Source organism: Amia ocellicauda, chromosome 1, assembly GCF_036373705.1.
Source record: "Amia ocellicauda isolate fAmiCal2 chromosome 1, fAmiCal2.hap1, whole genome shotgun sequence".
Lineage (NCBI taxonomy): Eukaryota > Metazoa > Chordata > Actinopteri > Amiiformes > Amiidae > Amia > Amia ocellicauda.
The window spans coordinates 13,921,876-13,949,581 of record NC_089850.1 but is presented as its reverse complement, the minus strand read 5'-3'; the positions used below and the strand labels follow the sequence as shown (position 1 = coordinate 13,949,581).

At 40.4% G+C, this 27,706-nt stretch overlaps 2 protein-coding genes across 2 annotated transcripts; one reads left to right on the top strand and one right to left on the bottom strand.

Moving 5' to 3' along the window:
* The first annotated feature begins 18 nt into the window (after window positions 1-18).
* Window positions 19-25,352, top strand: rars2 (arginyl-tRNA synthetase 2, mitochondrial). The gene is made up of 21 exons (XM_066688119.1): window positions 19-216; window positions 634-707; window positions 1,031-1,133; window positions 1,270-1,353; window positions 2,153-2,250; window positions 2,874-2,929; window positions 4,262-4,345; window positions 4,960-5,036; window positions 5,143-5,301; window positions 5,651-5,757; window positions 6,396-6,491; window positions 6,744-6,804; window positions 6,974-7,050; window positions 7,271-7,395; window positions 7,731-7,798; window positions 8,300-8,409; window positions 11,004-11,099; window positions 11,393-11,467; window positions 11,572-11,635; window positions 13,218-13,331; window positions 25,266-25,352. Exons 1-20 carry the CDS (start codon window positions 181-183, stop codon window positions 13,302-13,304), a joined length of 1,737 nt encoding a protein of 578 aa, XP_066544216.1. The 5' UTR covers window positions 19-180; the 3' UTR covers window positions 13,305-13,331; window positions 25,266-25,352.
* On the bottom strand, window positions 17,478-26,637 carry slc35a1 (solute carrier family 35 member A1). Its single transcript, XM_066688239.1, has 8 exons — window positions 26,557-26,637; window positions 24,615-24,792; window positions 22,588-22,747; window positions 22,041-22,193; window positions 21,521-21,587; window positions 20,688-20,864; window positions 19,963-20,097; window positions 17,478-19,665 (listed from the first exon to the last, which is right to left on the bottom strand). The coding sequence occupies exons 1-8, from the start codon at window positions 26,564-26,566 to the stop codon at window positions 19,532-19,534; spliced, it is 1,014 nt and encodes a 337-aa protein (XP_066544336.1). The 5' UTR covers window positions 26,567-26,637; the 3' UTR covers window positions 17,478-19,531.
* Window positions 26,638-27,706: the final 1,069 nt, after the last annotated feature.

Sequence of the window (27,706 nt, the reverse complement as noted above, 5' to 3'; positions counted from 1 at the left end):
GGCACAGTTCAAAGGTTACAGCAGAGAAGCAACACGGAAGTGCGATGTGAATGTCACCCGAAAGAACACGAGAAACTTGAAGCCATGAAAGAATAATAAAAAAAGATAAGAAATACCTGTGTTTTCAGCGACTGTGTGAAATGTGATTTCTACTATACAGATGTTGTTTGTTTTGTGCACATGGCTTGTTATTTCAGAAGAACGATTGCATCAAAGGTACTTTTGTTCTGTTATTTCTAGATAGATAAATGATTGACTTGCAACTTGAATCAGAGCTAAGTGGTATTAGTGATACAATTGTGCAATCTGCAATGCCTTTAGCAGAATTATTATTATTATTATTATTATTATTATTATTATTATTATTATTATTATTAATACAGGACTGCAAGCACTATATTATATTGAACAATGAATTTGCAAAAGCATAGCCTTTTTATTGTGTGTAGTGTATAATTGTGTCTGTTTAACCTTTCCCCCAATATAATTTGGTTAGCAATTTAAACCCTGAAAAACTTAACTGAAGATAATAATATACTTTTTTTTACCACCAAGTTAATTTGATAAAGTTATTTTAGCAATATATGTTTCTGTTTAAATATTAATAATAATAATACTTATTTTCTATTGTAGCTGTCTAAGATCTTGGGAGCCCCAGAGGAAACGCTCCTTGCAGCAGTGTCAGCCTTCCCTGTCTCAAAGAAACAGTTAAGTCTGGAGGTTTGGTCTGTGTTTGCTTTGGATAGGAAACTTTACAAAAGTGAGCTTGATTAATGAAAGAAAGTACAAAGCCAAGAAAGATTTCACTTTGTATCATGTATAACCGACACAATGATATTTAATGTTCCAAGCAGCAGTTCAGGATTTAATTTCACCTTTCATTACATTCACATATGAGCTGAAGAACTGCATGTCTCTGAAACAGATAAAATAGTTTAGTTCACTGTGTTATTGATGTGATTCATTGCACATGTATTGCATGTTCAACTTATGAATAAGGGATAAGCTCTTCATGTTTGTGTAACACCAGGCAGTCTCCCGATTTCCGTCTGTCCGTGAGCTCCCTGGTGGAGAAGGGCTTAATTCAGTCAGCAGGAGACATCCAGGCACAAACTGAACAACTTGCACACCAGGTATAGGATACTGACAATGTCCATTGATCAATGTAAATACCACAACACTGTGCTCAATGTAAAACATCATAACTGTATAATAATTACTTATTCTCAGTCGGGGTTGTGATGTTTCTGGATATTCTACATTTTTCAGCTAAAATGGAGCAGTGTGGTGGAGGAAATCGGAGTGGGCCCCGCAGTGATCCATTTTAAAATCAACAAAACTCTCTTGGCAAAGGTGAATATTAGCACTGAATATTGCATTTCTTATGTTTTTTAATTATCTTTATCCTTTTTATGATTATGTTATAGTCCCCTGTTATTAGAACCTGTTTGCCACAGATGGCGCTGATTTATTTAATTACATATTAACTGATATTTCTTAACTTCAGGCCTTCGCTCAGTTTGCTGATGTGTTTGTGTTTGTTTTATGAGAAACCTCACCGCGATGTGTAGTTGTTCTTGCTTGGAAAAACTGCATTCATAGTCTAAAAGATGCCTTATGTAAAACAAAGATTTAAAGTGCGTCTGTGTTTGATATTAAAATATATTTAAGTAGTGAGTTCCACACCTTTTATATTTTAAAACAGTCATTACATAGTCAAGAATCTGAGGCAGTTAAATCCATATTTTAAAAAATCCTCAAATATGTGAAATATTCTAGCTTTGTAATGAACTGCCCAGTTTTTTTTTATATATAATGTAAAAGACTATTATGATCTGGATTTTAAAAAAATGCAATGTCATTTTAAACTGAAGATGTATATTAACTGAGAGAGCAGAAACCTTGGTTTATATATTTAACAGTTACTATGGTGATACAACAGTCTTGGCATACTGGGGTTTTCAGTGTCAGCAGAAGAATAACCTTGAGCCATCTTCAGCCAGTGGAGAGATGATGATGGATTAAAAGTAAATAGCTACAAACTTTCAAAAGGATTCACATGTCAGTTCTCAAATGTGGCGCGCTGTCTCTTTGGATAGGATAAATGTTTTTTGGTTAAGGTTGCTTATTGTATTTATTTTGACTTTATCAGAAACTGTTACATCAAATATCATCTGAAGGCTCAGATTTTGGAGTGAAAAGTGAGCTTTTCAAAAGGAGCCCAAAAGGAGAAACTATTGTGGAATTCAGGTCAGTTGACATTTTCAAATGTTCTTCTCTTACCTGCTTTACGTCTCGCACTTCCTCCATCATAACACCAGTTGAAAAAAAAAACTTTGCATTTTGAGGTTTATTCAAAACTGCCCATGAAAAAGAGGATAGTATTTGAAAGAAACACATTTTTCAGTTTCTGTAAACATCTCTTTTATAGCAATATATAAATATACATCCTGTCTAAGTTACATAGTATTTAACCTATCGAGCAGTTCTCCTCAATGTAATACTTGCAGGACTAGGGTTGGTCAGCTGGCTGTGGCTTGAGGGCATCTGTGCCAGTGACAGCTTTTAGTTGATTTCCATCTGTTAAATTGAGTGGGCCAGACCTCGGGCACTGTTGGGCAGATTATCTTGAGAAAGCCCTCAGGACAGGAAAGTAATAAAATATCTGTCATCATTCGTGTAAATAATGCAGTGTGGATTAGTTAGCCTTAAATGCAAACAACAAAATACATCTCTGCGTTTATGTAGCTATGTAAATATTTAAAATGTGAATTATTTAATTACCTACTCATTGTGTGAGTAGATTTATACTATTTATACTGTCACTTTAGCTGTGACATCAAAAATTAATTGTGGTCTTGTTTTTCCCACAGTTCACCAAACATAGCGAAAAAGTTTCATGCTGGACATTTGCGGTCCACTATCATTGGTAAGGATCCTGCATTTCTGTAAAATCTTTGCATAGTGAGAATTGTCTGGTCCTCGCGTGCCAAAAGAGTTCCTGGTTTTCAGAATTAGTTAATAATCTTACAGAAACTGTAACATAGTAGCTGTTTAAGATTTTCATAGACGTGAATGCACTGTCTCACCAGCAGAGGTCAGTCTCTTCAAGGCACATCACCTTCCACAGTGTTACTGACTTCAGTTATGATGGACGTGTGTGATTATTGGTGCGCTCCATGTGTCCAGTTACCACTGGTATCTAGGAAAAGTTATTTTAGTCTGTTCCCTGTGAATATGTAGTTTCCTGAGTGTAAACCATTCATGTAGTTTTTAAAATGCTTCATAATATACTACCGGTCAAAAATTTTAGAACACCTCAATTTTGGAAATGTACGAAATTTAAGTTTAATGTCTCAATTTATTCTTTCTACAATGGAAATCGAACATTGTTTGGAAAGTTCTTCCCAACACTGTTGCAGAAGTTCCCACAAATGTGTTGCACTTGTAGGTTGCTTTTTCTTCCACCCTTCTGTCCAGTTCATCCCATGTTTTGGGTCATTATCTTGCTGTAGGATGAACCCCTGACCAACTAGGCGTATACCAGAGGGTATTGCATGGTGCTACAAAATGCTGTGGTAGCCGTTTTGGTTCAGGGTGCCACTCACTCTGTGCAAGTCGCCGACTCTGGATCCAGCAAAAGAGCCCCAGACCATCACCTCCTCCATGTTTGACAGTTGGTGTCACACACTGAGGAACCACCCTTTCGCCTACTCAACGCCGTATGAAAACTCTGCGTGATGGACTGAAAATTTAAATTTTGTTTCATCGGTCCATAAGACCTTCTTCCAGTCTTCAGTAGTCCACCGGCGGTGCTTCATGGCCCAGGCAAGCCTGTTTTTCTTATTTTGCCATCTTAGCAATGGCTTTCTTACTGCCACTCGACCTGTCAAACCAGCAGCTCAAAGTCTTCTCTTCACAGCTGAAACTGAGACTTGCTCACTTCGACCAGTGTTAAGCTGTGATTAAAGCTGTTGTCCTGTGAGCCACCGATCACACAAGCTCTTGACTCTCAGAAACGTGTCTTCTGATTCTGTTGTGGCTTTGGTTCAGCCAGACCTCTTCCTGTTTCCAAGTGCCTTTTGATGGTGTAGGAAACTGTACTTAAAAACTGTGCTTAAATTTCAATAAAAACTGGAAAAATTGGGGTGTTCTAAAGCTTTTGACCGGTAGTGTATTTGTTATGATCATATTTTCATCTGAAGTTTTAAGCACAGTTTCTCTAGAATTTACGTGTCTCGTTGCACTTTGCTATGCTCAGGTAACTTCATTGCTAACCTGAAGGAAGCCCTGGGGAACAATGTAACAAGGATCAATTATCTGGGGGACTGGGGAATGCAATTTGGTGAGTTTTCTTTTCTCTGTATAGAGTGACACCAGATAAAAAAAAATCATTCCTAAACATAGAGTAGAGCAGTTGCACAATGGACAATGGAGCTTTTGAAGGTTTGAAAGAAGAAAAAAAAAAGCTTTACCAGTCCAGCCCTGATTTGTTACAGAGGAAAATAGGACTAAGGTTTTGATACAACAGCCCCCTTCTCTTAACTCAAGACCTCCTTTATTATTAATAATAATAATAATATTTAAACCAGAAATTATACTAGATTTAAATTAATTTCATTAAGAACAATCATGCATTAATAGCGAGCATTTGTTTTGTGTGTCTGGTGGGCTTCCAATGCAAGTATTTATTCAGGGAAAAAATAAATAAAATAAACATATTGTTATTTAATCTAAACGCCACAAAGAATATCCGTTAATACTTTATGCCAGTTATATAGACTTTTTCACTACATCATAATACACTCTGCCCCCATTTTAACTGCAATAAATTGTCTCTTACATTTCTCACATTATCATTATGACTTTATTACCCTTCCTTTGCTTGTTCAGTTTGTCTGCTATTGTCAGCAATCTCAGGCCTGTTCTGTGTTTCTGACAACTCCATTGTGTTCACAGGTCTGCTGGGAGCTGGCTTTAAGCTGTTTGGTTCAGAAGAAAAGTTAAAAGCAAACCCTCTCCAGCATCTATTTGACGTGAGTCCTGAGTGTTTGTATGAAATTTATATTATATGCTTATCCGCTTCTGAAACACCACATGGCCACTCTGTGCGAGACGAGTCCCAGTGTGTTTACTCTGCAGGTGTACGTACAAGTCAACAAGGAGGCCAAGAGCAATGAGGACATCCAGAAATCGGCCCAGGACTTCTTCAGGAGGCTTGAAGGGGGAGATGACCAGGCTCTGTCTCTGTGGCAGCACTTCCGACACATCAGCATTGAGGAGTATAAGAAGGTCTACAAGGTTAGCTGTGAACTCTGCCAGTCACTTCTGGGCTGTGGACTTCCTCTGCTCAGAACTACTTTATGATAAAACTACAGCATTTCGAAGGCTCATTTTCACAATTTTTTAAAATGGTAACAAAAGAATACACGATAAAAGCTGACCTAACGTAATTCAAAGCTTACCCCCGCAGCACAGAAAATATAATGAGCAAAGATAAAAGAAAAGCAAGTCCTGCGTGTTCTATTAAATGTGATAAACCCCAGATAATATGATGCTGCTTTTTATATACCTAAATGTTTGCCTGTGACATCATAGTTCTGTGAGGTTTTGCCTTGGCTTGACTGTGCTTGTCATCACCTTTTCACAGCGTCTTGGAGTTCACTTTGGGGAGTATTCGGGGGAGTCCATGTACCAGGGCAAGATACAAGACATCCTGCAGCAGCTCAGAGAACAAGGCCTGTTAAAAACAACACAGTATGTCACGCACTGAATGGAAAGCAACACCGCCAAGCTAGGGCATTCTAGTCAAAAGTATACATATAATATATACAAGTATATATACATTTAATATCTAAGGTGTATGAAGGGAATGTAAGAGAACTATGCATGTAAGCATCTGAAACCCATTTTGCAGAGAGGGCATTTTGATGTGTCTATATATAGGTACATGCATACATAGACAGACATATATTGTTTCAGGATTACTTCCTGCCACCCGAAAGGGCTTTTCAAAAACAGTTTTCAGCACATGCTCATCAGTTCTACATTTTCATTTTCTATTCTGTGTTTCGGTGAATTTGTAGAGCTGCATATGTATGTAGCTTAACTGCTATACTTCCAGGTAGCTTGCAGTACAGGCCGGTCGATGATCTAGCTTTTGGTCTTCAGGCCAAGGTACCTTGAAGTGAATCTGTGATAGAAGTAAGGATACAAAGAAACATTTGAAGGTTAACTGCAGATTGTTAAACAGGACACAGAATAGTGAAGAAATGAAATTAATCTAAAATGTATTTATTTGAAGTTTGAAGAAGCAAATGTGGGGCTTTAATGACTGAAATGTGTTTGATTATTTTGTTAATAACCTGCACTAACTGTGCTCTGTCTGCTTTAAGGAGGGGGACAGGAGTGGTTGATCTTTCCCCAGAAAAGGACATGTCTCTGTGCACTACTGTAGTCCGCAGCGATGGGACTTCTCTGTACATTACCAGGCAAGTGCTTCAGAGTGGGTCTGCAAGTTTCCATGTTTCTGAAAAGACGCACACATTCATATTATGGAAAACGCAAGTCTTGGAAGCAGGTTTTGGATGCGTGTATGGGCTGGGGTAGAGGAAATTGTCATTCAGCTTTTTAAACTTGGGAAGCCGATAATCACATGAGAAGGCGGCACAATTAATATATCAGAGGGCTGCGGTGGCCTGCACTGTAGATAATGTCAGCATTGTTTGTATTGTCTTTGGCAGGGATCTCACTGCAGCTATAGATCGGAAACATAGATACAATTTCGCCGAGATGATATATGTGGTAAGTTTAATCGAAAGACTATCTTTCTTTTCTTAATTTTTGCAGAATGACTAATTCAGCTATTCTGTACAGGCGCTCATGATTGATCACGATGGTAATTGCCTTGGTTATTTTGCTTTTTTTTTTTTTAACTGTTGCAGTCACCAATGGTGTATTTTTCTTTTTTCAGACAGATAAAAGTCAACAAAATCATTTTGAGCAGACTTTCAAGATCCTAGAGGCGATGGGATTTCAGTGGGCGCAGTGGTAGGTGTCGTACATCAGTTTGCAGTCTCCACTCATGGTGGCACCAATCTTAATGTGCCACCCACCAAAGGACGGCCATAAAATAATCATTTTATGTGGAGTTCGGTCAGACATTGAGTGCTGGGTCCCCACCATTTTCTACTTCTACTTGTCCTGTTCTGTCTGGAGCAGAGTTTTGGGTTTGTTTTTTATCTGCATTTTTTTCGTCTTTCCCCTGCAGCTGCCGTCACGTGCCCTTTGGCCTGGTGCAGGGGATGAAGACGAGGAAGGGGGATGTGGTGTTTCTGGAGGATGTGCTGGACGAAGCCCGTGCTAGGATGCTTCAAAATATGAGGAATTCGAGAAGTAAGCAGGGAGTAAGGAGAGTTTAGCTGGAAGGAAGAGAAGAGGGAATCTGTTACCCTAAGGGCTGGTTTCACAGACCCAGATCAGTTTAAAATTTGCCAATGTTCTTTTAGGTCAGGTAATCCAAGACTAGAGCTAATCTATGTCTGTGAATCCAGCTGTCAGTATCCGCCAGTTGCCACCAAATTGCAAAATGATTACCATGGGCTGGCTTGTACAAATTAAGCACAAGAAGTGTTTAAAGCATTTACAAATGATGACCTCTCATTGCTTTGGATGCTGCTTTGTTTTGGCAGAACACATACCATTATTATTATTTTGTCCATGATTTTCAGCCACCAAGGTCCTTGAAAATCCTGAGGACACTGCAGAGAAAGTTGGGATCAGTGCACTTATTGTTCAGGTAAACCCTTCATCCATTCTTGGACTCCATTGCTGTGTTACATGCTTATACCTCACTGGGCTGTCCTTCAGGTTTCAAAATGACTCGGCAGGTCCCATTAGTGTCCAGTGAGTCCAGTTAAATCCTTCCTTAAAGCTCAGATATTACTTAACCTACCTGTGCTATGTTTTGAATACAGATGGTTTTATTTACTTTTTATGTACCATACCAATACATAACACATGCATATTGGGACAAAAACATACTATGAAATGATGACTATTAATATAACTAAGAGATTAATCATGACTTGCAGATTTCAGAGATGGAAATACTTAATGAATGCCAATAAAATGTGCTGTTCAGTAGCAGAGACACTTGACTTTGAGAGCGTCTCTTAAACTGCTGCTGTCAGAATGACAAGCTGTACTGATACAGAGAGGGAGACGGGCACGAATGTCAGTGGAGGGGGGATTGCAAAAGAGCCTGCTGTAACCGCATTGTTTCCACCTCTTGTTTCAGGACTTCAAAGGGCCGCTGCTGTCTGACTACAGGTTTGACTGGGACCGGGTGCTGCAGAGCCAGGGTGACACAGGCGTCTTCTTACAGTACACACACGCCCGGCTGCGCAGGTGAGGGGCTGTGAACTGGGTCGAGCTTCGGCTGAGAAACATTTTACTTCACATAGATATACACTCACCTAAAGGATTATTAGGAACACCTGTTCAATTTCTCATTAATGCAATTATCTAACCAACCAATCACATGGCCGTTGCTTCAATGCATTTAGGGGTGTGGTCCTGGTCAAGACAATCCCCTGAACTCCAAACTGAATGTCTGAATGGGAAAGAAAGGTGATTTAAGCAATTTTGAGCGTGGCATGGTTGTTGGTGCCAGACGGGCCGGTCTGAGTATTTCACAATCTGCTCAGTTACTGGGATTTTCACGCACAACCATTTCTAGGGTTTACAAAGAATGGTGTGAAAAGGGAAAAACATCCAGTATGCGGCAGTCCTGTGGGCGAAAATGCCTTGTTGATGCTAGAGGTCAGAGGAGAATGGGCCGACTGATTCAAGCTGATAGAAGAGCAACTTTGCCTGAAATAACCACTCGTTACAACCGAGGTATGCAGCAAAGCATTTGTGAAGCCACAACACGTACAACCTTGAGGCGGATGGGCTACAACAGCAGAAGACCCCACCGGGTACCACTCATCTCCACTACAAATAGGAAAAAGAGGCTACAATTTGCACAAGCTCACCAAAATTGGACAGTTGAAGACTGGAAAAATGTTGCCTGGTCTGATGAGTCTCGATTTCTGTTGAGACATTCAGATGGTAGAGTCAGAATTTGGCGTAAACAGAATGAGAACATGGATCCATCATGCCTTGTTACCACTGTGCAGGCTGGTGGTGGTGGTGTAATGGTGTGGGGGATGTTTTCTTGGCACACTTTAGGCCCCTTAGTGCCAATTGGGCATCGTTTAAATGCCACGGCCTACCTGAGCATTGTTTCTGACCATGTCCATCCCTTTATGACCACCATGTACCCATCCTCTGATGGCTACTTCCAGCAGGATAATGCACCATGTCACAAAGGTCGAATCATTTCAAATTGGTTTCTTGAACATGACAATGAGTTCACTGTACTAAACTGGCCCCCACAGTCACCAGATCTCAACCCAATAGAGCATCTTTGGGATGTGGTGGAACGGGAGCTTCGTGCCCTGGATGTGCATCCCACAAATCTCCATCAACTGCAAGATGCTATCCTATCAATATGGGCCAACATTTCTAAAGAATGCTTTCAGCACCTTGTTGAATCAATGCCACGTAGAATTAAGGCAGTTCTGAAGGCGAAAGGGGGTCAAACACAGTATTAGTATGGTCTTCCTAATAATCCTTTAGGTGAGTGTATATTGGACATTTTGTTCTTGTCTTCTTTCTTTACTTTGAGATCAGCCCTTTTTCATGTTTTTCATAGACCATCCGATCTAAAGCTGTGTATGTGTATGTGTAGTGGAACAGGTTTAGTGAGTTACAATTTGTGGAGTAATGCTTAGAATTCCCCTTTTTGCCCAGTGTATCCAGAGTAACTATGAGCTGTGAAAGGGAAGATTCATTATTTTATTTTAATCAACATTGCACACATCCTGATCCTGATCACTTATTAACCTTGTACTTTATCAGTCCGATCCACTTCACAGTTTTGGGCAAGCTGTGTCGTCAGGGCTATTATCTTCGAGCGGTTTGGAGAGATGCCAGGTTTTGCTCTCCCTGCACATTAGGGTGTGGAGAGAAGTTTTCCTCTGACTACTTCAGGTGACTCTGGCTATCAGCCGATCAGCAGGAAGCTTGAGGGCCCAGCCTCTGCGTTGGTTAAAGCGGATGTCCTCCTAGTGATGTCATTATCAGTTTGTAACATCAGGAGGTGAATGATAAGAATAAACATGCTTACATGCTTACACAGCTGAATCAACACAGGGTGATGTGCACTACTGTGTTTTCTGGAAATCCACTGTTGTTGCAAGATACAATAAGAACACATCCTAGTGGGCTAACACAAGTGTAAACATGTCTGTGTGTCAAGGGGGTGTGTGTAGAAGTGGTTACAGTAACATTTATAAACATGTAAGTAATCGGGAGGATCCGAGGTTTATTAAGAGTGCATAAGAGCAAGAGTGCTGAGATGTCTAGGAGAATAGGCTGAGGTATTGCAGGTACAGTCTTAGCACGTGTCTCTTCAGCAGATGCATGACGTAGCTCATGGACATGACTTCGGTGGGAAGTGAATACTGTTCTAGCTTCTGTTAATTTTATTCCTGTTGACATTAACGTCATGGCTGTGTATGATCCTACATAGTCATCCATTCTATTCTCGTGTGGCATTTAATAACCACAAGTTAACCATTTTCTTGACCACAAGGACCTTGAATGATATTGTGATAGCGTGGGGGGTTGTAATAGGCGAGGCCTCAGGAAATAGACACAGGAACTGGGAGTTTAGTGCGGTAAGTGCAGGTTTATCATTTACAGTGCCAAACAAAACAAAACCCTAACTCCTTGTTGAGCCTAACTACACTGTGGTCCCTATCTAAACATCAAAAAGACAAAACTGGAAACAGGTCCAAATCTTTGATGAATAATAAAGATACTCTTAAATGAGTCTAAAGCTGTTTCACAGCCACCTCATATTACTGATAGGTTATTTATATTTCTTGTTTCAGTTTACTGAGGATGTGTGATGACGGAGAAGAGGAGACTTTCGATCCTTCCCTTTTGCAGGATAAGAGGGCTATTTCTATACTGCAGCACCTTCTCCGGTAGGATGTAATTTCGCCATTTGTCAGCTGACGGGAGTGGGCCGGGTGTCAGTGATTATATACATGGATGTTTACACCACATAAGAACATGGTTCAAATCTATGCTCTCCTGTTACAACATAAAATAGGTTACCAATAACAGGAGGTCATGTGACCCATATGTATTGTCCCGTTACCAGTAGCTTAGATCCAATTAATGTCTTGAAGGATTAAGCTTCGGCAGGAATGTTTACACTCGTACTGACCCATGTACTGCCCTGTACGTTTGTGTAAATCTATCGATGTGTCTGTAGGTACGATGAGGTGCTTCACCAGAGTTCAGTGGATCTCCAGCCTAAACATCTAGTCAACTTCCTGCTGGCCCTCGGGTAAGATGTAGTTTCTTCCCCAACACATCTCTTCTGATTCCTGTCCGTGTGTGCAGTTTTAAAACCTTGGATGAACCCCTTGGTCGTCTTGTTCTGTCATTTAGCCGCCTTGTTGCCGTGGCTCACAGAGATCTGCCGGTGAAGGACAGCCCCTCTGCTGTAGCCCAGGTACGGCACACCCCGTCACTATTGACACTGCAAAACCACAGGGGACTCCTCAATCACACACTCTCTGGGCTCTCTGTTTAAACTGATCCATGAAACTAATGGGGGAAAAAGTGTATATATATTTCTCAGCTTCACTCAAAATAGTCATACAGCCTCCTGCTATTAATTAATATTAGCTGAGCAACACCAGCACACAATAAATCTCTCTCTGTCCCTGGGCTTTGTTGACTACGAAAAAGCATTTGATTTAATATATACAAACTCGATCATCAGGGCTGTAAGAAATCAAAACATTGAGGAAACCTATACAACTATTATTAAGTGTATCTACAACATTGCTACATCAACAATCTGCAGATGAGTATGTAAAGGGGACCTATCTCTCAATCTTCACGGTAACTTAATTCTTAATCTCAATTAATCTAAGTTAAACAGAGCTTCATTGAACATCTTAGAATTTGCCGATGACATTACCATATTTACAAAAGCACCTGAAGACCTGCAGCTTCAATTTCAAGAACTCGTATCTGAAACAAACTCCCCAGCGATGTGGTTGAAGTGACAATTTTGGAACATTAAAAAAAAGACTGGATAGGATCCTTGGATCACTTAGTTACTCATGGACTCCAAAAAAGCATGATTGCTTGAATGGCCTTCTCTCGATCGGACACTTTATGTTCTTAACTCTCATATGCAAAGCAAGACAACTGGACTGAAAATGAGCCTGAGTTATGTTTAACAGCTTTGTTAAATCTAAGAAAATGAAGTAGATCAGCCGATACTTGAAGAAGTCAAATATTAGGTCTACCTTGAACAACAATTCAATGCAGATGGAGATATTATGGAAGAATAAAGATAAACGTAAAAATGGGATGGAGTATATTTGGAAGAAAATCTACCCATTTACCTCAAGAGACAAGTATTTGATCAATACATGCTGCCAGTGCTCATTTATGGCTGTAAAACCTGTTCATGGAATAATGATAAGTATGGAAAAATGTATTCATGGAATAACAGGAAGAAAGAGAAAAAGACATTAATGGATCCCACAAAAAGACCTAGAAGATGACCACATCAAAGATGGGGAAATTAAATCATAAACTTTGCAGACATGACATGGAAAAGAGAAGCTGTTGATCGAAGAAAGTGGAAACATCTTGGGTAGCCTTCATCCAGCAGTGGATCGATATGGGCTGATGGTGATGGTTAAATATATATATATATATATATATATATATATATATGTAAGGAAAACATCAAATTGCACAGCAACTACTGACATTGAAAATATCACATTCTTACCCAGCAAAGATATTCACCATTGTACCACACTGGGATCTCTGTAGCTCAGTGTGACAGGAGAAATATTATGGTCTGTAAATACTATTATTGCCAAAAAAGTGGTCTATTTTTATTAACGTTTTAAGAATTGTTAACTTATGTTCTGTAATTACAATGTGCAGTGGACACTGGTGACAAGACCTTTTCAAATGCATCGTATTACCACAGAAAGCTTGTCTAAGGATGTGCAAACCACCTGTTGTGTTCCTGTGTTTTTTAATGCTTCCCCATTGTCTGACAGGCGAGACTGCAGCTCTTCAGGAGCACCTGCACTGTGCTGGCCTCTGGCATGAAGATACTGGGCATCACTCCTGTGGAGAAGATGTGAAGCACAGAACAGCAGTGCGCTCCAGCGGTCAGTCACTTGTACTAAAATAAAATTTAAAAATAGTTTTCCTTGATTGTGCAAATCTATATTCTAACTATATTACACCATCAACTCACGACCCAGATTTCTGAAGATCTGAACTGACAAATTTGAGAACATGTGAAGATCATGTGTGGTAAAAGATTAGTTTGCTGCTTCAGGAACACAATTTGAAGATTCATGCATATGTATTTGTGTGTGTGTGTGTGTGTGTGTGTGTGTGTGTGTGTATGTAGAGTTTGTGTGCATTGAAAAGGTTGGGAACGGAGGAGAAACACCTGAAGTCATCAAAGGTTCGGTTTATAAATTCTTCCATTGAGATGGTTTCCATCTTTATTTCTACGCTGAAACGTGTGTGTGTGTGTATATGTATGTATATGTATATATATAGTGACGGAACGGGGCTCCGTCCCTTTAAGGAATGTCCGCCCAAGGTAGGAAACTACATGTCCCAGGAGCCATTGCAGTAGAGACAGGAAGGGGCGGGGCTCTTGGGTATATAAGAGAGCAGGCAGAGCGAATCAGGGCAGTTGGTGGGAGGTTGCAACCAGGGACAGACACAAGCAGGGAAAAGCCTAAGATGAGCTACTAGAACCTGTGGTAAGCTGCACACTACACAGAAGGATATGTACCATCAAACTGCCCATGTGTATAGTTGGTAAGAGTGTATACTGGCGAGTGAGTATAATCGCCAAACCCTTTCTAATAGTCACTTGAATACTAATGATAATACAAAATACCCTGTGGCTTGGGGAAAGATAAAAAAAACTGTTTAGGGAACCTAGGACTGTGGGAATAGTCCACCATTGCAGGACACTAATAATTGAAGAACCACACGGACATTCTAACCTGGGAATTGTCATTCTGCCACCTGCTGGTGATTGGGGAGAAAGTTTTCCCAAAAGGACTTCCCCTGTGTTTGTAGGGTTCCTGAACAGATGTGGTAATAGAGAGGGAAAGGAAGAAAGTCAGGTAGGCCTGGACAAGGCTAGGCATTTATAGTTTTGTTTTGTTCAATTGTGTGTGTGTATTACATTTTTGGGTTGCATTAAACTTACCTGGGCTGAAGAGTCCTTTCCACAAAGCCCCTGTCTGGATGGCTCATTCCTAACTCACCCACTTACCGGTCTGTCACATATATATATATATATATATATACACTCACCTAAAGGATTATTAGGAACACCATACTAATACTGTGTTTGACCCCCTTTTGCCTTCAGAACTGCCTTAATTCTACGTGGCATTGATTCAACAAGGTGCTGAAAGCATTCTTTAGAAATGTTGGCCCATATTGATAGGATAGCATCTTGCAGTTGATGGAGATTTGTGGGATGCACATCCAGGGCACGAAGCTCCCGTTCCACCACATCCCAAAGATGCTCTATTGGGTTGAGATCTGGTGACTGTGGGGGCCAGTTTAGTACAGTGAACTCATTGTCATGTTCAAGAAACCAATTTGAAATGATTCGACCTTTGTGACATGGTGCATTATCCTGCTGGAAGTAGCCATCAGAGGATGGGTACATGGTGGTCATAAAGGGATGGACATGGTCAGAAACAATGCTCAGGTAGGCCGTGGCATTTAAACGATGCCCAATTGGCACTAAGGGGCCTAAAGTGTGCCAAGAAAACATCCCCCACACCATTACACCACCACCAGCAGCCTGCACAGTGGTAACAAGGCATGATGGATCCATGTTCTCATTCTGTTTACGCCAAATTCTGACTCTACCATCTGAATGTCTCAACAGAAATCGAGACTCATCAGACCAGGCAACATTTTTCCAGTCTTCAACTGTCCAATTTTGGTGAGCTTGTGCAAATTGTAGCCTCTTTTTCCTATTTGTAGTGGAGATGAGTGGTACCCGGTGGGGTCTTCTGCTGTTGTAGCCCATCCGCCTCAAGGTTGTACGTGTTGTGGCTTCACAAATGCTTTGCTGCATACCTCGGTTGTAACGAGTGGTTATTTCAGTCAAAGTTGCTCTTCTATCAGCTTGAATCAGTCGGCCCATTCTCCTCTGACCTCTAGCATCAACAAGGCATTTTCGCCCACAGGACTGCCGCATACTGGATGTTTTTCCCTTTTCACACCATTCTTTGTAAACCCTAGAAATGGTTGTGCGTGAAAATCCCAGTAACTGAGCAGATTGTGAAATACTCAGACCGGCCCGTCTGGCACCAACAACCATGCCACGCTCAAAATTGCTTAAATCACCTTTCTTACCCATTCAGACATTCAGTTTGGAGTTCAGGAGATTGTCTTGACCAGGACCACACCCCTAAATGCATTGAAGCAACTGCCATGTGATTGGTTGGTTAGATAATTGCATTAATGAGAAATTGAACAGGTGTTCCTAATAATCCTTTAGGTGAGTGTATATTATATATATACACAGTGAGGGAAAAAAGTATTTGATCCCCTGCTGATTTTGTACGTTTGCCCACTGACAAAGAAATGATCAGTCTATAATTTTAATGGTAGGTGTATTTTAACAGTGAGAGACAGAATAACAACAAAAAAATCCAGAAAAACGCATTTCAAAAAAGTTATAAATTGATATGCATGTTAATGAGTGAAATAAGTATTTGACCCCTTCGACTTAGTACTTGGTGGCAAAACCCTTGTTGGCAATCGCAGAGGTCAGACGTTTCTTGTAGTTGGCCACCAGGTTTGCACACATCTCAGGAGGGATTTTGTCCCACTCCTTTTGCAGATCCTCTCCAAGTCATTAAGGTTTCGAGGCTGACGTTTGGCAACTCGAACCTTCAGCTCCCTCCACAGATTTTCTATGGGATTAAGGTCTGGAGACTGGCTAGGCCACTCCAGGACCTTAATGTGCTTCTTCTTGAGCCACTCCTTTGTTGCCTTGGCTGTGTGTTTTGGGTCATTGTCATGCTGGAATACCATCCACGTCCCATTTTCAATGCCCTGGCTGAGGGAAGGAGGTTCTCACCCAAGATTTGACGGTACATGGCCCCGTCCATCGTCCCTTTGATGCGGTGCAGTTGTCCTGTCCCCTTAGCAGAAAAACACCCCCAAAGCATAATGTTTCCACCTCCATATTTGATGGTGGGGATGGTGTTCTTGGGGTCATTCCTCCTCCTCCAAACACGGCGAGTTGAGTTGATGCCAAAGAGCTCGATTTTGGTCTCATCTGACCACAACACTTTCACCCAGTTCTCCTCTGAATCATTCAGATGTTCATTGGCAAACTTCAGACGGGCCTGTACATGTGCTTTCTTGAGCAGGGGGACCTTGCGGGCGCTGCAGGATTTCAGTCCTTCACGGCGTAGTGTGTTACCAATTGTTTTCTTGGTGACTATGGTCCCAGCTGCCTTGAGATCATTAACAAGATCCTCCCGTGTAGTTCTGGGCTGATTCCTCACCGTTCTCATGATCATTGAAACTCCACGAGGTGAGATCTTGCTTGGAGCCCCAGACCGAGGGAGACTGACAGTTATTTTGTGTTTCTTCCATTTGCGAATAATCACACCAACTGTTGTCACCTTCTCACCAAGCTGCTTGGCGATGGTCTTGTAGCCCATTCCAGCCTTGTGTAGGTCTACAATCTTGTCCCTGACATCCTTGGACAGCTCTTTGGTCTTGGCCATGGTGGAGAGTTTGGAATTTGATTGATTGATTGCTTCTGTGGACAGGTGTCTTTTATACAGGTAACGAGCTGAGATTAGGAGCACTCCCTTTAAGAGAGTGCTCCTAATCTCAGCTCGTTACCTGTATAAAAGACACCTGGGAGCCAGAAATCTTGCTGATTGATAGGAGATCAAATACTTATTTCCCTCATTAACATGCAAATTAATTTATAACTTTTTTGAAATGCGTTTTTCTGGATTTTTTTGTTATTATTCTGTCTCTCACTGTTAAAATACACCTACCATTAAAATTATAGACTGATCATTTCTTTGTCAGTGGGCAAACGTACACAATCAGCAGGGGATCAAATACTTTTTCCCCTCACTGTATGTATGTGTGTGTAATATATATATATATATATATATATTTCACATTGTATATAGAACACAGAACGGGCAGGTTTGAAATAGTCAGATAACAATAACCCTTTAGTAGTGGCATCATTTTCATGTCTTATGCTGATTAAACAAAATGAAGACTTATGATTTAAAGTGACATTCCATGTCTTTATCATGAGATTCTTAACATTACATGAATATGACATTTTAATTGATTTCCCCCTCCCCCCATGTTTAACCTGCAAGAACCTGGTTTTGTATTTAAGTAGAGGGGTTTTACACATCTCCCCCTTTGCAACAAAACCTTTCTATATTCAGGCAATTGAGTGTACCTCTTGACAATAGACTGAATTATTTCACTCTCCTGAGAGGAAGTGTTTTTAATTGGCACTTTAACTTGGGAATTGTCCACAGAAATACCAGAAGACTGTTGGCTCAGATATTTAAATAGGAGACATTTACACAATCCCCCTTAATATAAAAAGTAGGAGATAGTTACCTTGACTGCAAGGATTGAAAAGCTGTATACAAAAACATTCCACATTTCAGAAATCTAGTTAAACAGCTGAAGTAGTTATTTTTGGATAAGATTTTGACAATCTGAATCTGTTTTTGTACCCAGCGGCACCTGCCAGCAAGAAATGTATCGTATGTTATTTTCTCCTCACTCCAAATATACTTTTTGCAGTACATGTAATGGGGGTTTTAGGTTCATTACTTTTTTGCAGATGTACTGTGCACAAATTAAATCATGCATGGAGTAAGAAAAGTCTGCATTACATAGTAAATGGTTACACGCAGGTGGATTTTTTTGATCAGGGCATGATTGTAGGTTTACAGGTGCCGTGAAGAGGAATGTCAAAAGGAACATTTAGTTACAGGGGAGCAACTCAGTGTGAATCCTGAAGGATTCCAGTTTAATTCAGTCAATGACTGATATTGCCTTAAAAACTGAAAGGCTGTGGTTGTTCATGATAAGAAGTGATATCACTCTACTAGACACCTACATTACAAGTGATAGACCAGTCGATATCGATATAATATAAACAAAATATCGATTTTAGCTTAAAAATGACACATTAAAATACTACATATCCATCGGTTAATCTATAAACCTGATTGCTGGTACTGAGCTTTTGGCAAAAGTTGAGTCATGATCAAGTGATTGACACTACCCACAGAATACACATTTGTTCCATATTAAACCCACTGTGTTCACAGTAGATTTTCCAGCTATTCGTGCTTATGTGTACAACATACAGCAGGCAGGGACTTACATTGGATGCTTTATATTTAACAATGAGAAACAAAATTAAAAGTTATCCTAAACACCCCACCCTAAAGTTAAAAAAAAAAAAAAAAAAATTCCCATGTACGCTAACCGGCTTCTTGATGCACTGAGTCATCCAATTCAATGCTGTACCATTTCCTCTTGGTGTGCATGTAATACTCGGCTCATAGCATTCAGAAATGAAGGGTGAACTTCAGTCCGCATGCACATTCAGGATCCCCAAAGATTGTAACGCTGCTCTTCATAATGGCTGCCGTAAACATTTCAGAAACACAAGGACAAGCCGACTCTTTTGGTCAGCGAGAGCACGTCGGCGAGAGCGTGCCTCCAAAAAAGAAAAAAGCAGCGAAGACTCGGATGTCCTCTGCTGTAGAGATGGTTTGAGAATGTGTGAGGAGTCTTCACGGCCGTACTTGGGCCCTTGAGGGACCCCTCTATTATTCATCTCACAGGCAACAATTCTTCTGTCAGTGAAGATTGCGTTTCTCTGTTTCACACACACACACACACACATGCACACGTGTATGTATGTGTACAACATTTCAGTGTACTTGATCTTGCTCTCCCCACACCGTTGTCCTTGGCAATTGCACAGTGCAAAGTCAAGTAGAATACTTTTCTGTTTTGAATTTGTCACCTCTCGCTTTAATATGTCCATGATATTAAGGGTGGGTGGGTATGACTGTCTTGCTCATCTTCCAGTCATGAAAATGGCAATAATCAAGGAAAAAGCCTTCCCATGTGGAAAATCCAATAAAAAGGCGCGTACTTTAAACTCTAGGCAACTAAATTATTTACTATGAAAATTAAAAAAAAGTCCCACGAATTGTCTGCAAGTGGAAACAAGTGTCTGCCTCTCCACTCAGCAGTTAATACTTCAATTTACAAACAGTTCATCCAGGGCTCAGACTGAGATCAGCTTCTGTTTAGATGATTTGTCCATTTCTTCTTTTGAAATCTTTGTTGTTTCTTGCTTGGGTAAACCATACAAGTATATGGAAATACATACCAGGAATGTGCCCGAGGCAAATGTTGCAGCTGAAAATAAAAATAAAAAAGTAATTAAGTACCTAATTAAAAAGACAAAGTGTTCACCGTAAGAGATCAGATTAGTGATATTTTTAAAAACTTAACAAAAGTCAAGAATAGCAGCTATTTTAGTATATATACTATTAGATTTCCTATTTTGTAAGAAAGGAATATCAAAATGATCTGTACAACACAAGATAATACACCTTACATACAGAAAGGAATGCAAAATCACAGGTCAGGGTTGTTGTGAAACGCAGATGAATAACTTCCTGGAACAGTCACGTGGGTTAATTCTTTACTCACTGATCTGTAAGCCAAACAGGGTCACTGAGGCGATGGTAGACAGCACAATGGCTAAAGCCGCAGAGAAGCCCTTCATGATGTTGTCGGTGTATTTCACAACGACAGAGGTGTACAGACCTCCCATACTGGCCAGCACTGCAGAGAGAGAGAAAATAAAAATAAAAAACACATTGCTGACTCGGAAAGGAAAAAGTACCTTGTTACAAATACTAACACTAAAACAAAAGCATGTGCAGGTTTTCTGCTATAAAAGGAAGCTTTTATATACATTTCCTGATATACGTCTAGGGTATAAGAGTATCTCTCGCACATCTTTTCACTGCTGTACCTCATTGGCCAAGCTTATGCCCAGTAATTGATATACGGCAATCATGTGCAGCTAATGCATGGAAGTGTGGTCTTTATTCTGTTACAGACTGACAGTAGAAACTAAATGTTCAATATTTGTGAGTGCATTATTTGAAATATGACACAAGGGAGTAAACAAGACAAGAAAATGAATACAGAACTAAATCAGTGTCTGTTCACTTTTGATTTATTCTTCTTTGGCTTTGGAAAATTAACTTCCACAGCAGTGCCTTGAATACAGTTGTTTGACTTATTTTTAACTAAAAAGGTTATTAATAAAATAAGGCTTAGGTGACCTGGGAAGTCATAATGAACAGATGAAAGGACTCAATTACGACAAACCCAACCAAACAAGTAAAAGTAAAGGAGTAACTCACAAATGACAAAACAGACCCATGGTGTGTAGCCAAAGAAGAAGCCCTTCTCCACCACATTGGCAGCGTCAGACATGTAGACTCCGGCCAGAGTGACTAGGATCCCAGACAAGTACATCTGGATGTTCCTCACCCAGAGGGAGGTGTCTGAGCTCTTCAGGACCTTCTCAAAGTACACGCCTGGCAGAGAGAGGAAGGGGTATAGCAGTATTAGGTACTATGTAATGCTTATCAGTCAAACTATAAACAACAGGCAACAATACGTGTCTGGATAGATGATTCTCTCACTCAAAGGAAAGTTCCTCCTCATTACCACCCACTACGTCAGAAAGGAAAATAAAAACACCAGACACTATTCAAGTCTGTGCCAAGGTTCAAAGTGGCAGTGTTGAAGACGCACTGACTAAGCACAAGCATGTGATTTTTGGAAGACATTTATGCAAAGTCAGTGCCCCACCACAATAGCTTTGTTATGCACTGGACAAACAAGCAACATTACAAAATGACAAACTTTCTGTGATCCACTGTGTTTGTGAGGAACTAAACTGGAAAGTTTGAAGTGAGTTCCCTAAATAAAATGATCAGATTCTTCAAGGAAATGGGACAGGGCCACTTTTCCTCCTATAACCTCATTCTCTATAGATTTCAGACAGATGCTTGGCTATTCCCTTCATTTCCTGATAAAAAAAAAAACGAGTCACTTTTGCCATGGTTATGTGGACCCGAACTGCCCTTAATACTGGAGATTACCAAGAGTGAGGGGTTTTGAATACTGAAACAATCAGGATTAGAAAGGAAAAGGGTTAGATTTTTTTTTAACAAAGCAATTGACCTACCTGCAAATCCAGAGCACAAAACTGCAATTGCAATTGCTACAAAACCCAGAATGGGGTTCTGCTCAACCTGAAAAAAGCAACACACACCCGTAAAACTTCCTTGTACATGAGAAGCACATGAGAGCTTTCGATCATAATGCTGTGAAATCCAGGTAATTGATGGCTAACCTGCAATTGTGGGTTTTAACATTTCCATGCAAGTAAGTTTGTGTGTCTACTGACAGCAGGTGGATATAGCCATGGGGAATACTTATCACTACCTGAGGTTACTACTGTGTAAATATCATTAAAACAGGTGCACAAGCATCTGCCTATAGTTCCTGTCTGTGCAGTGTGAGATCTGTCCCTGCATTACAGGACTAACATGCCATGTACAATATATCAATTCAGACAGTAGTGGGCTTTAGGACCCAGACGGGAAGGATCGGCAGCCGTCAGTTCGCTTTGCTCGGTCGCACGTGATTAGACAGCTGAGGGCTGTGTAAAGAGCCTCCATAAAAGGTGGGCAGCATCTCTTTACCTGGACCATGTTGGAAGTTGCTGGGTTCCACTGCACAAGCGTGACGCCGCCACACAGCATGAAGACGGAGAACCACTGCAGTCTGTTGAGGGATCTGTGCAGCATGAGGACAGTGCACAGCGCCGTGCAGGGGATCTTCAGCTGGTATGTCACCTACAGCCCGACAAGCGGAATGACAGGCGTCAGGCAGTGCTCAGGCCTCAGACCATCTCCTTTCCCTCCTGAACGTTAAGACTTTTACTCAAACTGTTGCAGAACTTTCATGCGTTCGTTGTCAGAAGCACATTCCTCAAACACGTGTGCGAACTATAACACCATGTGATTCGAAGCAAAAAGAGCAATATATTAATTCCCACAACTATTTTCTTGTCGTTCTGGTTTTTGTGCACCGTATTGTGAAATCACAAGCCACCTGGGATAAAAAGGCCAGCTGAAGAAAGAACTAGTGAGAACAAGCATTAAAAAAAAAAACTAAAACCTCAAGGAATCACCACAAAAGGTAGAGAAAGAAGCTTGAGACCATACAACATATGGGTCAACTACCCACCTGATAGACAGCAGCATCGAGATTACTGAGAGCCACGAAGGCCATGTTATTCTGAACAGCATACACCAAAGAAGGAACACTGAGTTTGAGTAGCTCTTTGGGACTCCTGAATATATTCTCTGTAATGGATGCTTTCAGCTTCCCCAGACTCCCAGTTTCCCTATGAAATAAAATACAACATAAACCATCATTCCAATATATAAAGCAAGGCAATATTACATTGTAATAGATACAGTAACAATGGAACTGGACTTACTTATCAGAACTCGGAGGCAGAAAAGGTTACAGAAGAATCATTTCCACTGCTTTATTCTACATGTGCGAGCATCAAAGTCATGTCTATTGTAACTGTACCTCTAGGAGATAATGTAGCCTATATTACCAATGGAAAATATTGTACAACCAAATGGGGAGGGAAACACAGTGCAAATTAAACAAAGCTCAAGTAAGCACAAGTAGAAGAGTTCAGCCAAAGAAGTTTTAAGACACCTAAAGATGTTCTAAACACCTAGGAGCCTGTATCAGTTTACTGACAAGCCTCTGAAAATGAAAACTATTCACTTGCAACCTAAGCAGGAAACCATTCCAAACAGTTTTGAGTTACATGTAAACTTTAACCAGGACGTCTGCATTTGCACAACCCTTCCTGTAACAGATACCCAGGATTGTTCTATATGTTATTGTATTGCTCTTTATTGCCATTGATGGGAAATGTGTGAATATAAGAGCATAAGGAAATGTACATCGTGCTCGTTTGGTGTCCATTAATAACTAAGTGATCCAAGGATCCTATCCAGTCTATTTTTAAATGTTCCCAAATTTTCAGCTTCAGCTACATTGCTGGGGAGTTTGTTCAGATTGTGACGACTCTCTGTGTGAAGAAGTGTCTCCTGTTTTCTGTCTTGAATGCCTTGAAGCCCAGTTTCCATTTGTGTCCCCGGGTGCGTGTGTCCCTATGTTTCTGGAAAAGCTGCTCTGGTTTGATGTGGTCGATGCCTTTCATGATTTTGAAGACTTGAATCAAGTCCCCACGTAGTCACCTCTGTTCCAGGGTGAAAAGGTTCAGTCCCTTAGTCTCTCCGAGTAGGACTTTCCCTTCAGACCTGGAATAAGTCTGGTTGCTCTCCTCTGAACTGCCTCTAGAGCAGCGATATCTTTCTTGAAGTGTGGAGTCCAGAACTGCACACAGTATCCAGATGAGCTCTAACTAGTGCTTTCATTAATGATTTCATCTTCCCATCTTGTATGTGTTCGTCTTCTGGGTCTTTTTTCATCTCTTGCAATCCATTCGATAACTTCCTTCGTCCATTTTTGATCTGTTCTTCTCCGGCCCATTGCCATTTTAACTCTTTCAGTGATATCACATATTGTAGTTTGTTCTCAGATCCATTCATTTATTTTTTGTCTCATCTTTTTATTTCATGCATTCATCTTTCCATGCTTCTTTGACCAGGTTTCAGGGTGATAAGTTAGCTCTGGTAGTCTGCATTGATCAAATACTTTTCTCTTCAGGCAAATGGGGAGATTTCCTTTCAACAGTGTGCTGTTTCTTCAAGTGTCTGTTGATCTACTTCAGATTTTCTTAGATTGAACAAAGCTGTTAAACATGACTTTGGTTTTACTCCGGATCAGGTTAATTTTAAGTCTAGTTTTCTTGCTTTCATCTGAGAGTTTTTGAAATTGAAGCTGCAGGTCTTCAGGTGTTTTTGAAAATATGATGATATCATCGGCAAATTGTACGTTGTTCAAATAATTTATAGGTAATTGTTGTTGTGGAATAAATGCTGTTATCATGTGCTGGTGGTGTTTAGCCAATATTACATAAACGGAAACAAATGTAATGTTAGGGCTGCAGACCAGTCCTAGTCTTAAAGCTTAGAACACCTGCAAAGTACAATGATTACAATTTGGTTGTAGAGCAGGGAGGGGTATGAACCCTTAATACACAGTCAAACAGTTTCTGTATGGCAGCTGTTCAAGCCCCTTTGTTTGAGCAGGGAACAGTCCTGCAAATATAGCCTACTTACTTTGCTAACATCCCCAAGCTCAGAATTAATTTGATGATTTCAGTAAGGCAAACCGCTGTGGTGGAGAAATACATATCCTTTGATACTGTCCTGGTGTATCGCAGCGCGACCGTATAGGTGGCGGCGACCAGCGTCATCACCGTCAGGCAGTAAATCTTGAAGTAAATGCTCACTTGTTCTGAAATACAGAGAAACAAATTCAAAACATATATACACCGACTTGGCCATTCACCACTTTGCATTTGAATTCTTTCTGAAACGAGCTGCGTGAACACAACAATCTGGGCAGAGGAAACAGGCCAGTCATTGCTACATTCTTTGTTCCATTTTAACTATTCTTTAAAAAAGTCATGATGTATAATATTAATTATAACTGTATTCCTACCCGGATGTTTTTAAAATATTTTATTAACATTATCAAGTTCACACAGGGGGTGCCAATACTAGTGCTCCTGGGCTTAGCAGTTTAATTAATCTAATTAAATCAGTAACTAAGCTCCAGTTGCAGGTTGCTAATGTCTCTGCAAGATGCTGATGTACAAGTGTAATAAACAATCTAACAACCACAGCTGAATGAAAAACAAAACAGTTTCAAATCAGAAATAATTAACTATGTCAGAATTACTTTGTATTTTGTATTTGAAATTGCAGGAGATGGGAGCTACACACACCTGAGAAGAATAAAAACCTTGACTTGCGAAGCAGTGAATTCTTTACGGAAACAATAAAGAGATATAAATGTTTTTTTATTATTATTCTTGTCTTTTGAGTTACACAAGCATTTTTGCCTACAGTGACAACTGAGATCAATAATTGTGGTGCTTATTGAAACCTGCTGTCATTGGCTTTGTGTGCCACATGACACCTGGGTATTTTGCATTTTCCACGAAATATATCAAAACCTGTTGAAAGGGAACGTGTTTATATGGGCTACATGCCCATTTTAAGACCATAACTACCAACAACAAATAATGCCACTCAAAATCAATATTTGAAATTAAGAGATTTTAACAGATTTTGTAGACTGGAAAACTGAAGTCATACAATAGGCTCATCACGTTGACTTCAAGAAATACTTCGACACTGTATAGGCACTACTGAAAAAGCAATTACTTAAACAACCCAAGTAAATTCATTCAAAATAATTAGGTTTTGTATAAGCAAAGCAACAAAACATATCATCATCAGCGTTACAAACATTAAACACGACACTGGGTGTCTTATAACTGCTAGCATCTCCTGTGCGTCCGTCCTGTGATCAGTTTCCCTTCTTTCACACATCTGGCACAGCTGGACATATGTTTACATCTGGCACTGCATACTGGCGTGAAATGAAAGCCAGGCAGAAATACACCCGTCGGAATGGACACTGTCCCCCGGTCCTGTGTCTAACCTCATTGAAATGTTAGCGATAGTTTGGTTTGTAGCCAAATGCAAACGGACAAAACCCCGGTCCGCTGAGGCACTGACACTAACTCGGACGTAGCTGTGAATGTCTCCGCGATGTGACCCCATCATGTAGAAACGCCAAGGTGTCGGATCGCTCGCTTGCTATTCCTTCATTTGCTCAAATTAAAACAGACAGTACCAGCAGCAGCAAAGAGTCGCCGACAAAAACATGCAATTTAGAAATATCAATGACCTAGAAATGTCAATTAACCCTTAACGGCCCTAGAATGCTACCATCGTGTTAATACAGAAATACTGTTTAAATGACACGACTCTTGAACGCAGAACAGCGCCTGTATAACTCACTTAATCCAAGTCATTTCAACTAAATGATCGTGAGAAAAGGCAAAAAAAGGGCTACAAATAGATGCCAGACCACCCGATTGTAAATCATTAATTGGCCTAATTGTGTCATTGATTGAATTAATACACACAGGATAAAATACACATATACACAGGTTACACAAAGACAACATTAAAATCATGCTCTTACCAGTAGCCATGGTTAGTGTAGGAACTTCGCCACCGGAAGTCCCGCCCCTTGTTTCCTATCGTTTGCAAGCTTCACGTTGGCTTTCTAGTCACGCAGACTTCCGCAGTTGTTTGGCAGATCTGCGCGGCTGCACCAATGGGATCGGGGGATTTTGCAGATCTGCGGAAGTCTGCTCCATAAGAGCGCGGCCTGTCTGCGCTTCCTGCAATGACGACAGCAGTAACTTTGAACAGAGGCCGCATGGATTCCTTCGTGTAAACACTGGATATGATCCGCATTATCCATTCATTTGCACTGCGAGCTGTGTGTGAGATAAAGTATGCAATACAAATAAATGATCACATGGTTTCACAGCTAGGTTAGCTCTAGTCCGGGGTTGCCAGCCTTGTTTAAGACCAGGTGAAAGCAGCCCTTTTTACACGTCCTGAATGTCCATCCTGTGCTGTGGATTAAATACTAGCTATCTTTATTACACATTGACAAATACAATAAAGTTTATTACAGGACAGCGTTACAGTACAATACAGTGTAATTACACAGGGGAGTAGGTTAGTGCTGATCAGCTTCTCTGGACTAGGCAATCAATTACTTCTATATGTAAATAATGATGAACGATTTCGTAGAAAATTGCAACTCAATACTAATATGCATATATGCCATCGCCTATTACACGTTTACTCCCCAGGACACTAATTTAGTACTGTATGGCACTTTTTAGTCCCCTGTGACACCATAGGAAAATATGGTGACAGGTAGTGTACCATAGTGTGTGTGTGTGTGTGTGTGTGTTTGTGTGTGTATATATATATATATATAGGTATATATGTGTAGGGTACCCTGGTAATAATATACACTCACCTAAAGGATTATTAGGAACACCTGTTCAATTTCTCATTAATGCAATTATCTAACCAACCAATCACATGGCAGTTGCTTCAATGCATTTAGGGGTGTGGTCCTGGTCAAGACAATCTCCTGAACTCCAAACTGAATGTCTGAATGGGAAAGAAAGGTGATTTAAGCAATTTTGAGCGTGGCATGGTTGTTGGTGCCAGACGGGCCGGTCTGAGTATTTCACAATCTGCTCAGTTACTGGGATTTTCACGCACAACCATTTCTAGGGTTTACAAAGAATGGTGTGAAAAGGGAA